The 21,453-nt window shown below is 38.9% G+C and overlaps 4 protein-coding genes across 4 annotated transcripts; 2 read left to right on the forward strand and 2 right to left on the reverse strand.

The window, feature by feature from the left end:
- Nucleotides 1-4,687: 4,687 nt before the first annotated feature.
- LOC131922898 (keratin-associated protein 13-1-like) lies at nucleotides 4,688-5,173 on the reverse strand. The gene has a single exon (XM_059277730.1). The coding sequence runs from the start codon at nucleotides 5,171-5,173 to the stop codon at nucleotides 4,688-4,690; it is 486 nt and encodes a 161-aa protein (XP_059133713.1).
- A 3,052-nt stretch (nucleotides 5,174-8,225) lies between these two features.
- On the forward strand, nucleotides 8,226-9,833 carry LOC131922855 (keratin-associated protein 13-1-like). Its single transcript, XM_059277702.1, has 3 exons — nucleotides 8,226-8,231; nucleotides 9,410-9,498; nucleotides 9,551-9,833. The coding sequence occupies exons 1-3, from the start codon at nucleotides 8,226-8,228 to the stop codon at nucleotides 9,831-9,833; spliced, it is 378 nt and encodes a 125-aa protein (XP_059133685.1).
- A 6,341-nt stretch (nucleotides 9,834-16,174) lies between these two features.
- LOC131922837 (keratin-associated protein 13-1-like) lies at nucleotides 16,175-16,753 on the reverse strand. The gene has a single exon (XM_059277690.1). It carries the CDS (start codon nucleotides 16,700-16,702, stop codon nucleotides 16,175-16,177), a length of 528 nt encoding a protein of 175 aa, XP_059133673.1. The 5' UTR covers nucleotides 16,703-16,753.
- A 3,354-nt stretch (nucleotides 16,754-20,107) lies between these two features.
- LOC131922921 (keratin-associated protein 13-1-like) lies at nucleotides 20,108-20,671 on the forward strand. The gene has a single exon (XM_059277761.1). It carries the CDS (start codon nucleotides 20,159-20,161, stop codon nucleotides 20,669-20,671), a length of 513 nt encoding a protein of 170 aa, XP_059133744.1. The 5' UTR covers nucleotides 20,108-20,158.
- Nucleotides 20,672-21,453: the final 782 nt, after the last annotated feature.

Raw genomic sequence — 21,453 nt, forward strand, 5'->3', positions numbered from 1 at the left:
GGGCTGAGGTCCCAAAGAAGCAGCTTCTAGATCCATTGCCTAGAGAATAGTAGCTCCCAGAGATGCGTTATACATCCCCTGGCAGGATCTGTAAGGAGTGGAGCTCCTGGGGAAGTAGCAGGTCATCTGTCAGGGGCTGGACACCACACAGGACCTCTGGCAGCCGATGGGCTCAATGCAGGTTGCCTGACAGCCACCATGCAGAGAGGAGCCTAGCTGGAAGGTACTGGGAGAGCAGCTGGTGGTGTTGTAGACCAGGTTGCTGGGGTAGGAAGAGCCACAAGAGGAACCTGAAGTGGGCAAGCAGCTCCTAAGGGAGCAGGAGAAGTTTCCAGAGCAGCAGCTGTAGGCCATGTTGAGAGGAGATGCGAGCTCAGTTGGATGTAGCTGAGAGGATTCTGAGTTTAAATGTCACTTTGTGGAAAGATGGGTTGATGTACTCTCAGAAACAGGTGTGGTACCCAGCAGGGTCACCTTTCACATATTTGTGTGCTTCCTCCTTTATGAAGGTACAACCCAATTAGTTCTTTGTAATTACAGTTGCATTTGCATAGTTTTCTGTACAGTATATTTACAAGTGTTGCAATTTCCTTGTTATAGCAAAAGGAATGTCAGGAAAACAGATGTCAGAATTGCCATGAATGTTTTACACTAAGGCTTACTCTGTGGTGTCTGGGAACATCCCTCCTTTTCCTCTTGATGTAATATTTATATGTTTTGTCACAGAATGTAATGAGGAATACATGCTTGTCTTTCATTGTGTAGAATGAGAGTAGTGTGCTTTTTCCATTTATTAATGAACGGGGAGCATTATTTAGGGTTTCATTCGAAACCCATCAAAGATTATCTATACTTGTCTCTATTGCAATTTTTCATTATTATTCTATGTGGACCATACAGAATTAGCTATGTTTCACTTTCTAGTAGAAAGAGTACACTATTAGCTAAGAAAAAATACATAATAATGAGCGTAATAACAGAGAAAGCAAGACAATGCTTAAATATCTGGTCACGACAAAGGACAGCAATGGGACAGCCTAACACATGCTGGTATTCTGGACCATTGTAAAGACTCAAAGTTCATATGCTTTGTTGATTCTCAAGGGAGACCTTACCCCATCCAAATGGAGACAGAGAAGTGGATGGGGGAGGTAGCAAGGAAGTTGGGGGAGGGAACAGGAGGAGAGAAGGGAGGGGAAACTGTGGTTGGTATGTAAAATAAAGAAAAAAAAAAAAAAACAAGGCTTAGGGATCCATTAAGAAAAGGAGGTGGAAAATTCTGAGAGCCAAAAGTGATGGATCAGTCTAAGTAAACAATCTTTAGAAACAACAGGGTGGATGCACAGGATTTCACAGAGAACATGGAACCCATAAGACCTACAAAGGTCCAAGCTAGACAGGGTCCCATCACTGAGAGGAAGAAATGGAGATAGGCTCCCACCGCTAACCAAAAAGCTGTTTGCAATTGGTACCCACTGGCAAAGGAAAATCAGCTCTCTTCAATGGAGCATTATTGGTTATATCAACCACACTCCAGGGCAGGACCCATGTACAGGACAAGTAGGCTAACACTAAACCAATTCCACAATTCCATGCTTTTCTGTGGGTTTTTTGTTTCATTTTGGCATTCTTTTGTATTATTAGCTTTTTGTTTTTGTTTTTATTTTTGTTTTTGGTGTCTTTTGTTCATTCATTTGAGAGAGAGGACGGAAAACATCCACACACATTCACATACACACACACACACATATACACAAACACACACACATACACACACACACGAGAGAGAGAGAGAGAGAGAGAGAGAGAGAGAGAGAGAGAGAGAGAGAGAGAGAGAGAGAGATTGAGAGATTGAGAGATTGAGAGAGAGGATATGAAGTTGTGTGGATAGGTAGATAGGGAGGAGGATCGAGGAGGAGTTAGTAAAGGAGGAAACATGATCGAATATATTGCATAAAAATGTTAAATAAAAAGAAGTAAAAATAGTTAAAGTTTAAAACACACAAAATATGAGAGCATGAAACATGTATTAGTATCAGAGTACCTGTCATGTGGACTGAGGAAGTAATGGGGTCTTGTCTGTGTTTGGCATCTAACACATCTAACCCCTTGAGTAAGACCTTACTGGAGAACCTACTACCTGTACTCTGCTACATGGGAACTGTATTAAAAAACTACTAATGAATTGCTATATACCTGTGCATCTCTCAACCCTCATCAGAAAAGCTTGATTAACGCAAAGACTAACAACCAGTCAAGGTACAGAAAATACAGACTGCAGGATGTCCATCTTTAAATGAGACGTCTTTGTCATGCCCCCTTTTGCCAAGGCTCAGGGATCATTGTGGAGGAGAGTGCAGGACAGTAAGAGCCAGAAGCAGTGGAACTACACAAAAATGGGGATTTATAGGCAAAACAGGGCTTTTGCAATATGAACTCAGAATGGTTATGATAGCACACACAGTGCCTGGGAAAGCTCAAGCCAGATCAAATCACAGCATGTAGCAGAGAGGTGGGCATGAAATATTACCCCTATCTGAGGAGCTATTAACAAATGATAGCTGCTGGGAAAGAGTCTGTTTCTTTAAGTGGTTAGCCCCTAAAAGGTCAACCACTCTCCAGGGAAAGGCCTCACATCTAAGGAAGTATGGGTAGCACAAACTAAACTTGATAGATTAATAAAATACATAGTGACAAAATAAAGTAAAGTGGTGAGGAAGGGGGACCTGGAGAAGGTTGAGGGTTGAATATAATCAAAGCACATTGCATGAAATTTTCAAAGAATTAATAAAAAAAGATTTCTTCCTAAGATGTCATCAAACATTTTTCTATTAATCTATCATTTAGCATAATAGTTAATAAAATATATTTGAAATGAATTAGATTATTCCTTTTTAGTTCTTTGTCTAAATCTGCTTATTTTTATTCTTTATTATGAGTCTTTCACATGAGGCTAACAAGATAGAGGCAATAGGCTAAACCTACTCATATGAAGCAGATTCCAGAATAGTGGGAAGGTGAAGATTCCTTCATTACAATGGGAGCTGTGTGTTTTAAATCAAATGGTTCAGGAAAGAATAAAGTACAGAAATTCCTTTAAGAACTGAGGTTCTGTGATTATTTGATCTATAAACATTGCAAAGTTTCAAACACTTTGTGAGGCTTCTTTATGCCTATGATGGTCAAAATACCTTGTCTCTCCCATATTTCCTACTACAACACAACACATGATATTTTGATTTTGGAGGGTTCAACACCTTGAATAAACTACCTTTACACTCTCTCTCTCTCTCTCTCTCTCTCTATATATATATATATATATATGTGTGTGTGTGTGTGTGTGTGTGTGTGTGTGTGCTTATACATATATAATATATACAATCATATGCCATATTTATATATGATATATAATTATACAATATTATATATTGTATCATTTTTTATATAAATATATGACATATAATTATATAATATACATTTTAGAGAGAGATGTATAATTATATATTATATATATAATTTCTTTTGCTAAGTAGCTAGATATTTCAAAGTTACATTAGACCAACAGACAATAATCTTTTCCATTATTCTTCCCTCTTAAGATTATGGGAATGTAGGACAACACATACTATCAATCACTAAAAGATGAAGCTTTCTCTTGGGGGTAAGACTCAGAGGTCCACAATTCCATGAGTGATCTTAATGTTCCTGAAAGTCCCTTGAATTTAGAATATCAATTGCACCTTATAAATGTTACTTCAAATGTGCTCCCCATCTTTTTTTTTTAACCATAATTCTCCTCTTTGATCTTCTACACTGATAGATTTCTAAAACACTTGTCAAATAAAGTATGGCTGAGCCCTTGAGTTCTACTGTGCTTTGAGACTCAGACTAAGAATAATAACACAAAGTTGTTTCCTACTTCTTAAGTACATTGGAGGTAAGACATGGATAACACTCAGACTAGGGAGGCAGGGAAGTCAGCATGCATAGGAGCCAGGAAGTGTTGGGCTTTAAAGTTGTTCAAGACTCAGTTCTCTCTTGGCGGAACATGTATACTCAAATACTAATCTTAGATAATTTTGTATATGTAGAGGCCTTATCTTATAAATTATATAACATCTCATTCCTGATGTTTATATTTTAGTCACATCCTAATTGCTTTGATTCTTTGGTTCAGCAAAAATTCTTATGCTTCAATATCAAGCAGCTCTGACTGTTGATTAACCCACTCTTCAGATGCATATGGCAATCTTCCTAGAATTGATTACCACCAATAACTAATGTGACAAAAGCAAAATTATATGTTCTCAAATACATCTGGATAACAATTTTGATCTTTAAGTCTCTTAAAAACAAGAAATATAAAAATAATAAAGTAGACAATATATGGAGGTGTCAGAACGCACACATTTATTAGACTTTTTTTTATTTTTAAATGCTCTTAGAAGAAAAAGAAACAGTACATGTATACATGCTTAGAACAGAGAGCAAGACATAACTTGCACTTAACAAAAATATAAGAATCCAGAAGAAGCTGAAGATGTAAAGATCTGTCAATGGAAGGATGAAGAGTTCCAGTGGGGTAAGCAGGAAAACAATAGTTGTAAGCAGAGAGACATTGACACTGATATTGTAAGGATATAGACAATTAACAGTTGATTCCATAAAGGCCAACCCCAAATATCTGTCAACAACAAGGTTGACAGGAATCAGCAGCCAAGTAGGTTGGGTAGCAGATTCTGGACCCATCACTCAGGAAAGGGAAGTCATAGAGTCTGTAAGTCAGAGATCTAAAGCCACTGCATCCACAGCCCACTGAGTAGCAGCTTCCAGATCCATAACCCAGGGAATGGCAGCTGCTGGACCAAAAGTCCAGAGACCCAGCATATGTTCCCTGGCAGGGACTGCAAGGTGTGGAGCTCCTGGGGTAGTAGCAGGCTGTCTGGCAGGGGCTGGACACCACACAGGACCTCTGGCAGCTGATGGGCTCGATGCAGGTCTCCTGACAGCTGGTGTTCAGAGAGGATCCCAGCTGGCAGGTGCTGGGAGAGCAGCTGGTAGTGGTGTAGACCAGGTTGCTGGGGTAGGAAGACCCACAGGAGGACCCTGAGGAGGGCAAGCAGCTCCTAAGGGAGCAGGAGGAGAAGTTTCCAGAGCAGCAGCTGTAGGCCATGTTGAGGGGAGATGTGAGCTCAGATGTGGATGTAACTGAGAAGATTCTGAAGACTTTTTTGTCACAATGTGGAGAGATAGGCTTAAGTACTATCGACAAGAGGTGTGGTACCAAATAAGCTCAGCCTTGCTCATTCTTTTGCCCTCTCTTTTATTAATGAAGAATGCTGGAATCTTTCTGTAATTGCAATTGCACCTGAATAGTTTCCTGTACTGTATATTTAGAGATGTTGTAATTTCCTTAATACCCAAAAAGGCAATGAGATAGTCCTATGTCAGAAATGTCACAACTGTTTTACAGCAAAGCTTATCCCATTATATCCAGGGAAATCCATATATATATATATATATATATATATATATATATATATATATATATATATATATGAGAGCATTTATAAGGGATATTCTTGCTTTTTATGGTAGAAAATGAGAATAACGGTAGAAAATGAAAATAATCTTCCTTTCTTCTTCTTAAGAAATCTGAAGCATTTCTTTGGGTTTTGTATGAAATGTACTGAAGACTGACCGTACTGGTCTCTATCTTTCTCATTTTTCTGTAATTATGTATGGGGGACATACAGTATTGGCACATGGTTCACCTCCAATAGCAAACAGACAATATAAGCCAAGAAAACTGAATAAGTTTGAGCTAGAATGAAATAGGGTTCATTCAAGGTAGTATTTGGCTCAGAGATTCTAGGTGTGGTCAACCAATAACTGGTCTAACTTCAGGCCCAATCCATGAGACACAGCCCATTCCTGACACTGCCTGGATGGCCAGGAACTGAAAGTTTAGATGGTTCAGACATCTAGGTTAGAACCAAACATGACTGAAAAAAATAAAAAGTCATGAAATGATTCCTAATGATATTCTGCTATACTCATAGATCAGTGCCTAGCCCAATTGTCAGCAGGCTTCCTCCAGTAGCTGATAGAAACAGATGCAGAGACCCTGAGCCAAAATTAGGCAGAGCTCGGAGAACCTCAGAGAAGAGGAGATCCAGAGGGATCAAGGAAACCAGAAGAATGCAGCCCACAGAATCAACTAACCAGGGCTCACAGAGGCTCACAAATACTGAAGCTTCAATCATGGAGCATACATGAGTCTGCAATAGGACCTCTACACATATGTTGTTGTTGTTTAGCTTGGGGTTTTAGTGGAACTCCTAACAGCGGCAGTGGGAGTGTCTCTGATTCTTTTGCCCACTCTTGGGACCTTTTTCCTCCTACTGGGTTGCCTTTGTCCAGCCTTGATATGATGGTTTGTGCCTAGTATTATTACATCTGGTTATGCCATGTTTGGTTCATATAACTGGGAGGCCTGCTCTTTTCTGAAGGGAAATAGAGGAGCAGCGGATCAGGGGAGATGGGAGATAGGGGGCTGGGAAAAGTGGAGGGAGAGGAGGCTGTGGTCAGGATGTATTTTACCAGAGTATGAAAAAACTAAAAGACACTTTAGATCCTAGATCCTGTGTGTCTGACATTTGTGGCCTGAAGTTACATGGGTTCTCATCTAGGAAAGCAGAGAGGAATCATTTCTACTACTGTAAGACACAAGAGTTTCACTGACTATGGACCTCCCTGATACAGTGTTCAGAGACATAATTTTGCATGGGCTTCTGCAGGCAGTAACTGAGCCTAGAAAATATATGGGGATTCCTATGAGAGTCTGATGACCAGCCTTAACACAGAGTTTTGGTGAGTAACTTGAAGCAAACCTTCCACATATACATATCATATTGGGGAGCTTTGCTCTGCCTCCTGATCCATCTCCTATAGAAGCTTTTTGAGATGAAAAATAAACATGAAAAAAGTCTGAATATATCAAATTATGCTTATAATGTTTAAAATAGAATCTGTTTTGGTGATAACAGAGAATTCAGATGTTTTTTGCCCGTTGGGAATTTTAAATAGAGTTGATGAAGGAATCATTTCACTTGTGTATGTACTTATTTACACTCATTTCTTCTGTACTTACCCAGCTTCTGTGACACCTGTTTCTACTTAATACCTGCTAAACACACCTATAGTCCATTCTGTGTATAACAACATACAGTTTATCAGAGGTAAAATAAATAAAATAAGCCATCTTTAGAAGATGCACACTTAGTCTCAGCAGACAAAAAGATGTGTCGACTCAGAGCTTACACTTACACCCAAAAAAAATAAGATTTGAAAACTAGCATGTGTCATTCCTTGCCAACCACAGAAGAAACTATCACTGAAGATGGAATACTACTATTTCCTTGCAAGACTTGTAAAATGTTTCAAATACATAATTAATTCTGGTAATTTGATTTCTTCATCTCAGCGAGGCAATCTAAATAAAGCTTTATAAAGCTTTAATGTTCTTATCAAACTGATAATAAAACTCACAATCTTGACAAAGGATGGCATAGTAAATAATATTGTATAAAGTGAGGTCATGACAACTCCAAGGTATGGTTGAGGTGAAAGTTTCTATTGTAAATATATGTGAGAGAGAACAGCCAGAGCATCTGGAAGAGTCCAGAGCACAGAGAGAAAATAGTACCCTGAACATTGAACTTGGCCATGAGAGGAAAGAGAGGCAGAAAGAGTGAGAGAGGAGGAGAAAGAGATGACCATGAGAGAGGGCCAAAAGAGAGGAGGGCCCAGAGAGCACAGAGCTGATATCACAGGGTTATAAGGGAATGTAAAGCTGGGCAGAGAAGTCCCTGAATTAGAAAACTTCACAGGAGGGGCAGGTGAGAAGAGCCAAGATACCAGCAAGGACTCTGAAATGTATAACAGGTTCCTGTGATAGTGAATGAGTCTGGATGCCCGCATGTACTTTGGTATGCTAATAACCATCACAGATAGCATTTGTCCCTTCTGCTAGCAAGGAGAAAATGACTCTTTTGGTAGAGGGGAACCAGCTTTCTGAGGAATGCTGGCTTTTGCCTAACTGCCAGTATTTGGGCCCGACAAATATAAATTAAAATGCAGGAATAAGTATCAAACAATTTGAATTATTCTACCATTCAGAGTAGAAATAAATAAATATAAAAAATATACATATGTAAACCACGATGGAAGTATAGCTTGGCAATCACTGCCTTCATCCCTTTTTGTGGCATCATTATTTTTGAAGACTTGTTTCATTGACTTTAAATTTATAATTAGAATAGTTACAGGCTAGTGCTTTTTGTGTTTTTCCCTATAGAAATAGATGTAAAATATTGTTTTGACATTAGAATAAATGACTAAAACAAATGAAAAGTTACCCACCAAGTCTGTACAGCAACACATCTTTTCATTTGATAACAGTGAGTGGTCATCTTTAAATCAGCCTTTTCATATTAGTTATTACTCTTCTAGCTATGTGCAGGGAGGACTAAGGATGGGCTTAGTGGACACTGAGATACAGGCTGTGAACACTCTAAAATTAAACACCTAGGTTTTACAAAATATTATACAACTGAATTAATTCTATTGTCAAATCCACTTGACATGATCAAGAGAAAATATCCATCTCAACTCTCTGGTTTCTGCCAACAATTGGTCTTATTCTCAAAACAGTATAAACAAGATTTGATATTCATTTATCCTACATTTTTTTCTCTTCTAGATTTTCCCTGAAGAGGATTACACGGAGACACAGATAACTCTATCAGTTGCCTCTCCTTCTCTCTCTACCTAGGTTCAAAGTGTTCAGTTTTCCTTGGCTTAGTCTGTGCCTTTGCTACTGCAGGCAAAACAGCATGGTAATGTTCCTTAATCCACCCAGAAACATTAGTGGAAAGTGAGAAATCACACTGAGAAGTATAGTATAGTCTTTAGTAGATTTCTTAGGAAACACAGAGAAGTAAAGAAGTAAGGACATAGTTCTCATTCTATATCACGTAAGACAGGTGTAATCCTCATAACATTATAGCAAAACACCAGTAACAATGTCAAGGGGAAAAGGAACATTTTCCTTGACATGATGAAATAAGTGTTAGTGTAAAAACTGTCATGCCATCTCTGACATAAGAGTAGCTCATGGCTTTTTCTATATCAAGAAAGTTACAACACACATAAATATACTGTGCAGAAAACTATTCAAATGCAACTACAATTACAGAGATTGGTGAGTTCCACATGTGTAAACCAGGAAACAGACAAATATGGAAAGAATGAAAAGGTTATGCACCACACCCATTTCTGAGAGTATATAAATGCCCCTATCCACAGGGTGGCATTAAAAAATCAAAACATTTTCAATTAAACCCAGTTGAGTTCAAATTTCAACACGGCCTGTAACTGTTGCTTTGGGAACTTCTCCTCCTCCTCCCATAAGCACTTCCTGCCCTCCTCAGGTTCCTGCTGATTGCCCCAGCCACTTGGCCTGCAGTGCTACTGGCTGCCCTCCCAGCACCTACCAGCTGGAATCATTTCTGCACAGGGGCTATCAGGAGACCTGTATTGAGCCCACCAGCTGCCAGAGGTCCTATGTGGGGTCCAGCTATGGCCAGATACCCTGCTACTATCCCAGGAGCTGCTTTCTTAGCAGTCTCTGCCATTCAACCTATGCTGATCTCTGGATTTGTGAATCAGCAGCTGCTACTTGCAGGCCTATGTATCTAGAAGCTGCTATTCAGCATATCATGTGGCTTCAGGTCTCTGAAGTATGGAGTCTCTACCTTCCTTTCCCTTAATTATGGATCTGAATTCTGCTAGCCAGCCTATGTGGCTCATAGTATCTATCAATCTTCTTGATAGAGACCACTCTTTGGTATTGGCTTCTACGGAATCAACTGTAGGGTTTCTATACTCTTAGCTTATCAAAGTCATTTTGCTCCTGTAGCTTTTGTTTTCTTGCTCTACCTTTACCTTTTCATCCCATCTTTAATGACTTCTTTCATCCTCAAGTTGATTAACGTGTAACCCCATATTATGCCTTACCGACTGTACTCTTTAAATATACATGTGTTATTTGGTTTTCATCCAAGAGCATGAGCATTTGAAAACGAAATATTTAATCCAATAAATTGGTGTGATCTGACAACTCACTATATTGTTCCTATTATTATTAGGTGGCTTTTAGTTTCTGAATTTACATATTTATGAGACTTAATAAAGATGAATATATTTCTTTAATTGGATTTTGGGACCAGAGTAACAAATTATTTGTTATTGGGCATGCTCCCTTTTTGAAGGAGTAGTTAATAATAGGAAGATTGTCATTTCTATTGCAAATTAGGCTCAAAAACAGTGATAATGCCTGAGAATGAAAAATACGAATTTTTGCTGATCCAGGGAAATGGAATAATTAAGACTTGAATTAAAAATTCCACCATCAAGAATAAGGCATATAGTTTATTAGGTTATGTATAAATATAGGCAAAATTATTTAAATTTAGCATTTGAATGGAATTTCTAAGCCAACAAAAAACTAAGATGGGAAACATTCTCAATAAAGACAAACTTTGCACAAGTGCTGATGTCCTCACCTGTCATGGTGTGGGCACCATCCCTGAGCCTCATGTCCAGATGTACAAGAACATCTGTATGAGATGAGAAGCACACCAATCTCAGGTGGAAAAACTTGGTTCAAGAGGTGCGATGACCTCCTAAAGCTCCTTTGAGGCTCAGCTTCAATCAGGTTAGAATTTATGTAGCTTCTCCTAGTGGCTTGGATTCTTCTGTCTTAAATGGCGTGGAAAAGCCAAGCTGAAGTCAAAGATGAAGGTGTGGTTCATTTGAAATAAGAGCTAGGAGAGGGAGAGACAAATCCATGCAGTGGTGTGCTATCCATAAGTTTATCAGCTTGGGCAGGAGACACTCATGGTTCCAGGCATGGGGTCAGAACTGATCAGAGGAATGAGCACACAGGCTATAGATCTTGTACAGTAAAATCATAGATCCTGAGTAGTGGCCAGAGATGACACAGAGTGCTAGAATGCAGACTATGAGTTCTAAATCACAGAAGAGAAGTGTGGACTCAAGGGGAAGAGACTCAGACTTCAGGAGTCTCACAACAGCTACTGGAGTCAGAAGAATTAAGATCAGAACAGAAACAAATCGAAGTATAGCATCTAGGTCTGGAGGGTAACCCAGAAGTCAATGGAGCAGAGGGCATGCCAACTGGGTGCTGAATCTTGGAGAGCATATAATAGCAGACTCAAAATTCACATAGGTGGTGGTACTACTGAGGCCATTCAAAGAACTCTTGAGTGAAAACTATAATACAGGAGATTTTGCATTAGTTAATTTCAACTTTTATAGTATGGAGCCTTAATATTAAGACAATATGTTTCTTACACAAAATAGATACAAGATCAATGAGACAGAATAGAAAAGGCAGGTTCATCACTACAAGAACAGCTACCTAAGATTTTACCAAGGTAGCAAAAACACAACATTGAAGCAAAAGCAACATCTTCTACAAATGGTTCTGGGAATCCTGATTCTAAACATTCAGACAAAAAGACTCATATCATCTTGCACTTAACTGTCAGTGGATCCAGGACATCATCATAAGACCTACTCTTGTTGTAGAATATTATTTTAAGATGTGTTACATTTGTTTATGCTGTGGAACATTTGTTTAATGATGCAAAGATGTGTTGCATTCTTTTCTGTTGCATTTGTTTAACTCTATGAAGTTGTACGACTGTGCCTGTCGAAAACATGTGATGGTCTAATAAAGATCTGATGGTCTAATGAAGAGGCAGGAGAAAGGATAGGTGGAGCTGGTGGGTAGAGGGAATAAATAGAAGGAGAAATCTGGGAGGAAAAGAAGAAAGAGCAAGAGAACAAAGAGAGGAGGCTGCTAGGGTCCAGCCACCCAGTTACACAGCCAAACATGGAATAAGAAAGAAAGAAAAGATATACAAAAATATAGAGAAAGATAAAAGCCCAGAGGAAAAAGGTAGACAGGATAATTTAAATTAAGAAAAGCTGGCTAGCATCAAGTCAAACTAAGGCCAGGCATTCATAAGAAATAACAAGCCTCCCTGTGTGTAATTTGTTTGGGAGGTGTGTGGTGGGCCCCCCAAAGAGTAAAGAGTCGAAAGAGAAAAAGAGCAAAGAGTAAAAAACAACCAACATATGCTGAAACTTCTAGAGGATAAAGTGGGCATACATTTCAATTCATAGGCACAGGCCTATACTTTTTGGATAAGACTTCCATAGTATAAGTTGTCAGTTTAACAGTGGACAAATATAAGATCATAAAATTCAAAAGGACAATTTCAGTTTAGTGAAGGAACAGTCCACTAATTGGGATAAAATCAATGTGAGTTATTCATCTGATATTTGACAAGGTTCTAGACAACACAAATAACTTATAAAAACTAAACATCAACAAAACAACCAATTAAAACTGAGATGTGGAAATAAGAGTGGTCAATACAGTAGGCAAGGGAGAACAAGGGAAAAGAAATGCTAAGGATTTTTGAAAAAGCCACAAGGAATCATATTTTTTAATTTACCTGAAATTATATTTAATATATTATCAATGTATTACACATAACTATCTGTATGTATAAATTAAAAATAATATACCTAAGTTATGATATATATTTGTATATCACATAACCTCAGTACTAGGCATAAGAAATAAGAAACCTTTTTGTCAGTTATTGTTCAGGGGAGTTCAAGGAACTCTCAGAACAATGTGGCTATTTTCTTTGTCCTTGGTTTCTTCCCAGGAGTTAAATTTCCTATTTCTGAAGATATGATAGACTTTGGGCCCAGGACTTAGATAAGCTGGATCTTGCCTGAAAGCCTGTTCTGTGATTATTGGCCTTCAGAGTACCAGGAGACACTATGTAAGTTGCTAAGGGAGGGAGAAATTCAATAGGCATACTCAGTTGTGACATCTATAAACTACAACAATGACCAGCATGGCAAGTTACTATAAGCTCTCAAGCCTCCTGAAAGAAGCTTCTCACTGTAGTAGACAGAAACCATTACAGAAAACCACAATAAGTCAAAAACATAAAGGATAACTGATTTTCGGGTTCCCAGACTCCAAGGATACATCTCCAACACAACTCTTGCTACTAAGGCTTAGGGGATATAGAAGAGGGACTAAAAAGATTGCAATAGACAGAGGAATAGGAATCTTTTCTTAGACCCTGTCTGAGATGCCTGAAATTGCTGGGAAGCTATACCTATGATACCTCAACAATAATGTTGCATAAATAGAATCTGAAAAAGTAATATTAATAGACATGCTATTTTGAAAGGGGGAAGACTTACAGGACCATGTCCCAGACAAAGAAATATAGGCAAACAAGGAAGACTGAGACAGAGAGAATAGGTCTTCCTCAGTCTTAAGACCCCTAATTGGCAATCTAATATCAAGTGATGAGTCCTGATATTGTATACCTACAAGCAACACTAAAAGACTAAACAGGTTGTATTTATATATTTATACATTTATACACATATGTAACAATAATAAATTTTTAAAAAGGCCATGGCTTTGAGTAGTAGCTAGGGAATTGGAACATGGAAGTGGTTAAAGGCAGAAAACGAAAAAAAATGAGATAATTATATTTTAAATAAAAATAAAATGGACAGAGGGAGAGAGTACAAGGCGAGATGACTGAAATAGGGGGCCTTTAGGGGCAATGTGGAAACCTAGTACAGTGGAAACGTCCTGGAACCTATGAACCTATGATGATGACACTAGGGAGGACTCTTAGTAAAGGAGGCTGTGGATCCTGAACAGGTCATCTTCTTTAACCAGGCAAGGCTCACAGTAGTGGAATTAGGACACCAAGCCAGCCACAAAACCTTTCATTCACCTGTCCTGACTGCAAGATGTGCTGGGCCAATGATGGCTCAGAGTTTATGAGAGTGGCCAACCAATGACCGGTCTAACTTGAGGCCCATGCCAGGAGAGGCAACTCATGTCCCACACTGCCTGGCTGGCCAGGAACTGGAAGCTGGATACCTCAGAGATCTAGTGTAAAACCAAACACAACTGACAAAAAAAAATCAATGAAATAATTCCTAACGATATTCTGCTATACCCATTGATCTGTACTTAGCCCAATTGTCATCAGTGAGACTTTCTCTGGCAGCAGACAGAAGCAGATGCGGAGACTCCCACCCAAACATTAGGCAGTATTCCTTTGGAAGAGGGGGAGAAAGAATTGTAGAAGCCAGAGGAGTGGAAGACACCAGGAGAACATAGCCCACAGGCTCAACTAAGCAGAGACCATAGGGCTCACAGAGACTGAAGTAGCAATCATGGAGCCTGCATGGGTCTGCACTAGGCCATCTGCATGCATGGTTTGGTTGTTTAGCTTGTGGTTCTTGTGGGACTCCTAAGAGTGGAAGTGGTGGTGCCTCGATTCATTTGCCTGCTCTTGGGATCCTTTTCCTCACCCTGGGTAGCCTCATCCAGCCTTGATACGGGTGTTTGTGCCTAGTCTTATTTTGTCTTGTTGTGGCATATTCGGTTGATATCTGGGAGGCCTTCTCTTTTCTGAAGGGAAACAGGAGCAGTAGATCTGGGAGAGAGGGGAGGTGGGAGAGGGAACTGGGAGAAGTGGAGTTTAGGAGAAGCTGAGGTTGAGATGCACTGTGGAGAGAAGAATAAATAAATAAAATAAAATAGGTATATTTTTTAAATCTTATAAAAAGAAACACAAATGGCTAGCAAACACTTAAAAAAAATTGTTCACTGTGACCTGGGGTGATGGTTAAGTTAAGAGTACATGCTGCTTTTGTAGAGGATCCAGATTCCATTTCCAGATCCCACATGGCAGCTCATAGCTATCCATACTTCAAGTTCCAGGCTATCTAATAGACTCTTATGTTTCTGCAGGCACCAGACACTCAGGTAGAGCACATACATTCACACAGGCAAACACTCATATATAGACATAACCCAGTAAATTATATACCTTATTCTTGATGGTGCAATTTTTAATTCAAACCTAATTGCTTCCTTTCTGTGGACAAATGTATTTTTCAAAATGTCCTCTGGGAGTCCCTGGGAAATTGCATTTCAATTTTCCCTTAGAAAAACACTAAAATACACACTTTAAGAAAACCAGATTTGTTTCTTTTTCAAATCTTTTTAACCTTTAATTCCCATGATACATGTATCTCCTTTTTTCTCAGACATTATTTTAAATAAATTGCACCAAGGTGTGCAGCTTCAAGTCTGCTTTGAGGCTCAGGGTGTCACTGACTATAAACTCAAAATTTCATAGAGAATCTGCTCTTCTGTTGATTGAAGTTGAGGCTGGAAGAAGCATCAGATGGCCCCAGCTCCTCCTGAACACAGCTCAGTGGGTGTTTCATACACCTATTTAAAGACAAGTTACAGGAATAATACCCTGAATTTGAGAAGCAGGGGCACCCCAAACTTGAGAAGCAGGGATACCAGCATTAACACAGTACAAGTAACTCTCCTGATAGCTGCTTAAAACTTGGGTTATCTTTTGTCTAAAAAAATCTACATTCAAATTCTAGAGCAAAATAAGCTTTTCCTTTTGTACAAATTTCGCTATCTGGATTATACAATATAATATTCTTGGCACTTGCATTTCTATTTCTTATGTTAATGACCTTAATTTACTGGCTCAGTAGGAATTCATGTCCTTCAATCTCAAGCCATTGCAGTTTGAATCCTGTTTGCAGATGTCAATGAATGTCTTCCCAGAACTGATTACTCCCACTAACACATCCCCGTACACAAAATGAGTACAACAAATCCAGACAAATAACCCTGCTGGTTATTATTTAAGACTTCCAAATACTTAATTGAACACTATAAATCAAATAATAATAATGTGACAATAAATTGAGATGTAAGATTGCACAAATCAAATTTATTTAATTAAAATTTATATTTGAGAGGACAGACAGTAAAGCATACTTTTGAGTTATCCTTATTCTGAGAATCAGTCAGAAGTTGAGAATGAAAGAAGTAGCTGAGGGATCATTGAAAAGACAGTGGTAATCAGGAAGAATGAAAACAAGGCTATAGGACACAGAGATATTGATTTTGATATTGTAAGACTACAAAGATTTAACAGTTAAATCCAACAAGGCCAGACCCACAGGTTGATGTGTAACAGTAAGGATGAAATGTAGTAGAAGCCAAGTATGCTGGGTAGCAGAATCTGGACTCATAACTCAGGGAAGGGAAGCCAGACACTCCACAATTCAGAGATCTGAAGCCACTGGATCCACAGCCCCCTGAGTAGCAGCTTCTAGATCCATAGCCCAGGGAACGGCAGCTCCTGGACCCAAAGCACAGAGACCCAGCATATGTCCCCTGGCAGGGACTGCAAGGTGTGGAGCTCCTGGGATAGTAGCAGGGCTTCTGGCAGGGGCTGGACACCACACAGGACCTCTGGCAGCTGATGGGCTCGATACAGGTCTCCTGACAGCTGGTGTTCAGAGAGGATCCCAGCTGGCAGGTGCTGGGAGAGCAGCTGGTAGTGGTGTAGACCAGGTTGCTGGGGTAGGAAGAACCACAGGAGGAACGTGAGGAGGGCAGGCAGTGCCCAAGGGAGCGGTTGGAGAAGTTTCCAGAGCAGCAGCTGTAGGCCATATTGAGAGGAGATGTGAGTTCAGCTGGATGTATCTGAGAGGATTCTGAGTTTGAATGTCATGCTGTGGAGAGCTGGGTTTATATACTCTCAGCAACAGGTGTGGTACCCAACAGTCTCATCCTTGATGCATCTGTGTGCTTCCTCGTTTACAAATGTAGAACTCAGTAATCTCTGTAATTGCAGTTGCATTTGCATAGTTTTCTGCACATCATGTTTATGGGTGTTGTTTTATTAAAGGAAAAGATGATGAGCTATTGTTGTGCCAGACATGCCATGACTGTTTTATAGTAATGAGTATTTTATCATGTCCTGCAAAGAAATTGCTCCTTTTCCTCTTAATGCAACTTTTATATGTTTTGTCATAGGATGTTATGAGGAAAATACTTTTCTTCACGGTATGTGACATGACGGTAATTTGCTGTTTTACTTGTTAATTAATTGGAATCATTACTTTGCATTTCCTATGGAACATACTGAAGATGGACCTTACTTGCCCCCATTCTTCTCATTTTCCAATATTCTATAGGAATCCCTAACATTTTCTATATGATTAAGCTCCAATATCAAGGAAACAATATAAGCCAGGAAATATCAAATGATATTGAACCCAGGAATACAGAGGGGGGAAAATGATTAGAGTTTTTATGATCACAAGTGACAGAATTGAGGCCCATTTGCCACCACTTTACTACATAGGTCTCTAACTTTTTCACTTGGTCCTGAATCCCCTCAAAGGGGAGGATTCTGGAGAAGAAATACAATGTGCAAAACCTGAATACATCAAATCACGCTCATATTACTTAAAAACAAAATCTGCTGTTAAATACCAGAGAATTCAGGTTGATGCCTTTTCCTGGCCATGTTTACTGGAATTGATAAAGAATTTTTTTTTCACTTGCATGTGTACTTTATATTTTTTTGTTTATATTTTCATTTTGAGAGAGAGAGAAAAAAACATGAAGTTGGATGAATAGGGAGGACTTGCTAGTATTTGGAGGACAAGAAATAAAATGATGAAAATATATGAAACATTTAAATAAAAAATAAATTAATTAATAAAGCAAAAGAAGAGAACGAGAGTTTCATTTTGGAGCTTGTATCTAGCCTATATCTAAATAATGTCTGCTTAAGCCATTTTGGCCCTCTCCTCATATAACAGTGTACACTTCTTAAGAGCAAAAATGAAATTAGGATGCTTTTAAAATTATCACTTAATTTTAGTGGATGAGAGGATGTATTGATGCATCAGTTTTATGCATAGCAATATAATTGTTTTAAATCATTCTCACCCGCACCAATAGCAGTTTTTTTACACCTATGCCTAAAGAAGAAATGAAACAGTTTTAAGCCATAGCAAATAACACACCATAGTGGAAAAAAAATATCACTTAGGGTAAGCTAAAATCAACTTCATATTAGACATAGCAAGTTTTTCAAAAGCATAATTCCAACAATAGATTTCAGTCTGGTCTAGAATCCTAATAAAGCTTTCCAAAGGTTTACTACTGTTGTCAAAATGATAATAAAGGTCATGTGTCTTGATAACAGATTAAAAATCCTATGAAGAAGTTCATTTGTGATTGTGATAAATATATTACTTGATATTTTTTCCAGTCAAACAGCACCATTCCAACAATTAACATGGAAATTAGTAAGTGTGAAAAAATGTGTATCCCAAGTAATTTTGGGAACCAAGGTTTTCCATAGCTTGTAAATCACCACTTTCACTCCCATTTGTTCTATCATCATTAATAAGTCTTGGTTTCATTGGCTTTTAATTTATAATTTGAATATGTGGTAGTACTTTAGGTCAATTTTTAGGTTTAGGTATAGAAAACATTGCATTCCTATGAATGGACATGATTTAAAACAAAAGAATATATGCATCAAATTGAGCATCAACATTTCCTTTCATCTGCTAATATTAATCGATCATTTTCCAAACCAGTCTCTACATTATTTTTACGCTTAGAAGTATACTTTGGTATGTGTGAGAACAATAGAAATGGGCTTAGTAGATAATATTTAGATGTGGTCTGCACACAGCTTCCAAAATAAAACTCTGAGGCTTTACAAATAAGCAAACAGTTGAAATACTCTTCTTTCTCAACCCTGTTTGAAATGTTGAAGACTAAATATGTATCAGAATTCTTTGATATCTACCAAAAATCATTTTTATTTTCAAAGCTGTATAAGATTAGATATGTTGAGACTTCTTGAATTAGTTTTTTTTCTCCAGAATCTCCCCTAAGACAGAGATCAACAAAAAGAAAATTCCCCAAGAGCCACACAGCCTCTTGGTGTTTGCTTAGGGCCTGTGATCTGCACCCTGTGTTATAGTTGCCATAATAATCTCCTGGGAATCCTTTATTTTCCCCAGACTCACAGCCTGGGTTCACGTCATGCAAACCAAGGTTTCTACAGAACCCACAGCATGGAGGACAATAGTCAATGGAACTTTCTGTGCTTTAAATTGTTAACACGGACTAGTCCATGCTGGCACAAACTCAGATGAGAACCCTGTATCACCTCAGGCCACATGTCAGATACACAGGATATGAAATGGTTTACTTCTCTCATTTCTTTGACTCTATTCACAAGGGTCAAAATGCCCTGTACTTGTGACTCTGCCTCTGTCTTCTCTCTCTCTCTGTCTCTCTCTGTCTCTCTCTCTGTCTCTCTCTCTGTCTCTCTCTCTGTCTCTCTCTCTGTCTCTCTCTCTGTCTCTGTCTCTCTGTCTCTGTCTCTCTGTCTCTGTCTCTCTGTCTCTGTCTCTCTGTCTCTGTCTCTCTGTCTCTGTCTCTCTGTCTCTGTCTCTGTCTCTCTCTCTCTCTCTCTCTCTCTCTCTCTCTCTCTTTCTCTCTCCTTTTAGGTTCAATCTCATTCAACTTACTTTGCTCATACTCTGCCCTAGTAGCCAGTGGAGGTGAAGTACATGGGAAATGCTACACATCCACAAAGAAGAGTATTGAAGAATGAGAAATGATGGCGAAAGATGAGGTTATCTTCAGTAGGTTTCAAAAGGAACCAAAGTGATGCTTCCAATTCATTAGCAAAAAGAAGAGCAAATTCCTCTCATCACTAACTATGGAAAAACAGTGTGTTCTTCAGAACATTCTGACAAACACATAAAAATCAGGCCAGGAGGAAAAGGAAGGATTTTCCTGGACGCAATGAATAAGCATCAGTGTAAAACAGTCATAGCATCTATGACATAGCAATAGCTCATTGTCTTAACTATAAGAAAATTGCAACGCCCATAAATATACTGTGCAGAAAACTATTCACATGCAACTGCACATTGGTAAACGAGGAAGCACACAAATGCACCAAGGGTGAGACTGTTGGGTACCACACCTGTTGCTGAGAGTATATAAACCCAGCTCTCCACAGCATGACATTCAAACTCAGAATCCTCTCAGATACATCCAGCTGAACTCACATCTCCTCTCAATATGGCCTACAGCTGCTGCCCTGGAAACTTCTCCTCCTGCTCTCTCAGGCACTGCCTGCCCTCCTCACGTTCCTCCTGTGGTTCTTCCTACCCCAGCAACCTGGTCTACACCACTACCAGCTGCTCTCCCAGCACCTGCCAGCTGGGATCCTCTCTGAACACCAGCTATCAGGAGACCTGTATCGAGCCCATCAGCTGCCAGAGGTCCTGTGTGGTGTCCAGCCCCTGCCAGAAGCCCTGCTACTATCCCAGGAGCTTCACACCTTGCAGTCCCTGCCAGGGGACATATGCTGGGTCTCTGTGCTTTGGGTCCAGGAGCTGCCGTTCCCTGGGCTATGGATCTAGAAGCTGCTGTTCAGTGGGTTGTGGATCCAGTGGCTTCAGATCTCTGAATTGTGGAGTGTCTGGCTTCCCTTCCCTGAGTTATGGGTCCAGATTCTGCTACCCAGCATACTTGGCTTCTACTACATTCCAACCTTCTTGTTATAGATCATTCTGTGGCACTGCATTCTAGAAACTCAACTGTTAAGTCTCTGTATCCTTACAATATCAAAATCAAATTCTCTACGTCCTGTATGCAATCTATTATTCTCATCTTCTACTATTACCTTTTTGTCTTTGCACTGACAATTCTTTCATCCTCAACCTCTGCTAGAATCTTAATGTGTCATCCCATATTATACCTCAAATTTTGTGCTATTGATACTCTGCTATTTGGTGTTCATTCAAACCTATTGGAAAACTGAAAATTTAACCCAATAAATTTGTGCAGTCTGAAACCTCAATACATTGTTCATACTTTTATTACATTGCTTATATGTTTGCATCTATGAATATCTGGGACTTAATTAAAGATCAAAATCTTTACACAACTTGAGTTTGAGAGAAAATAATTTGGTTTGGGGCTTCTTCCTTTTTTGTAGTAGTCAATAATTGGAAGATTGTAATTTGAAAGCAAATAAGGCTCATAAAAGTGAGCATTGCTTACAACTGAAGTATAAGATGAAAAGTTATTTATCAAAACTATATTGCTATATAATTTATGGAGTTATGTATGTTTTTAGAGAAAAATTATTTAGGGGAATATGACTTTTCAACCATGAGAAAAGTCAACTTTCAAAGACTTTCAAGATAGACACTTTTTATCTAAAATGCTGGTATTTCTGCCACCCAGATTTTAGACACTATTTCTGCCTATCTTCTCAAACATTTGAAAGGAGAATTACAATGATCTTAGGTGGTAATAACTGGGTCCAGGAATCAGGGCAACTTCCTGATGCTTCTCCAACTCAACTT

The sequence above is a fragment of the Peromyscus eremicus genome, chromosome 12 (genome assembly GCF_949786415.1).
Source record: "Peromyscus eremicus chromosome 12, PerEre_H2_v1, whole genome shotgun sequence".
Taxonomy (NCBI): Eukaryota; Metazoa; Chordata; class Mammalia; order Rodentia; family Cricetidae; genus Peromyscus; species Peromyscus eremicus.

What these genes read in the sequence shown, in the direction of transcription:
- LOC131922898 (XM_059277730.1), bottom strand. Translation starts at nt 5,173, where the DNA reads ATGGCCTACAGCTGCTGCTCTGGAAACTTCTCCTCCTGCTCCCTTAGG.
- LOC131922855 (XM_059277702.1), top strand. An exon ending in TTCCTGCCCTCCTCAGGTTC is followed by an intron (nt 9,499 to 9,550) that starts CTGCTGATTGCC and finishes CTGCCCTCCCAG; the next exon opens with CACCTACCAGCTGGAATCAT.
- LOC131922837 (XM_059277690.1), bottom strand. Translation starts at nt 16,702, where the DNA reads ATGGCCTACAGCTGCTGCTCTGGAAACTTCTCCAACCGCTCCCTTGGG.
- LOC131922921 (XM_059277761.1), top strand. Translation starts at nt 20,159, where the DNA reads ATGGCCTACAGCTGCTGCCCTGGAAACTTCTCCTCCTGCTCTCTCAGG.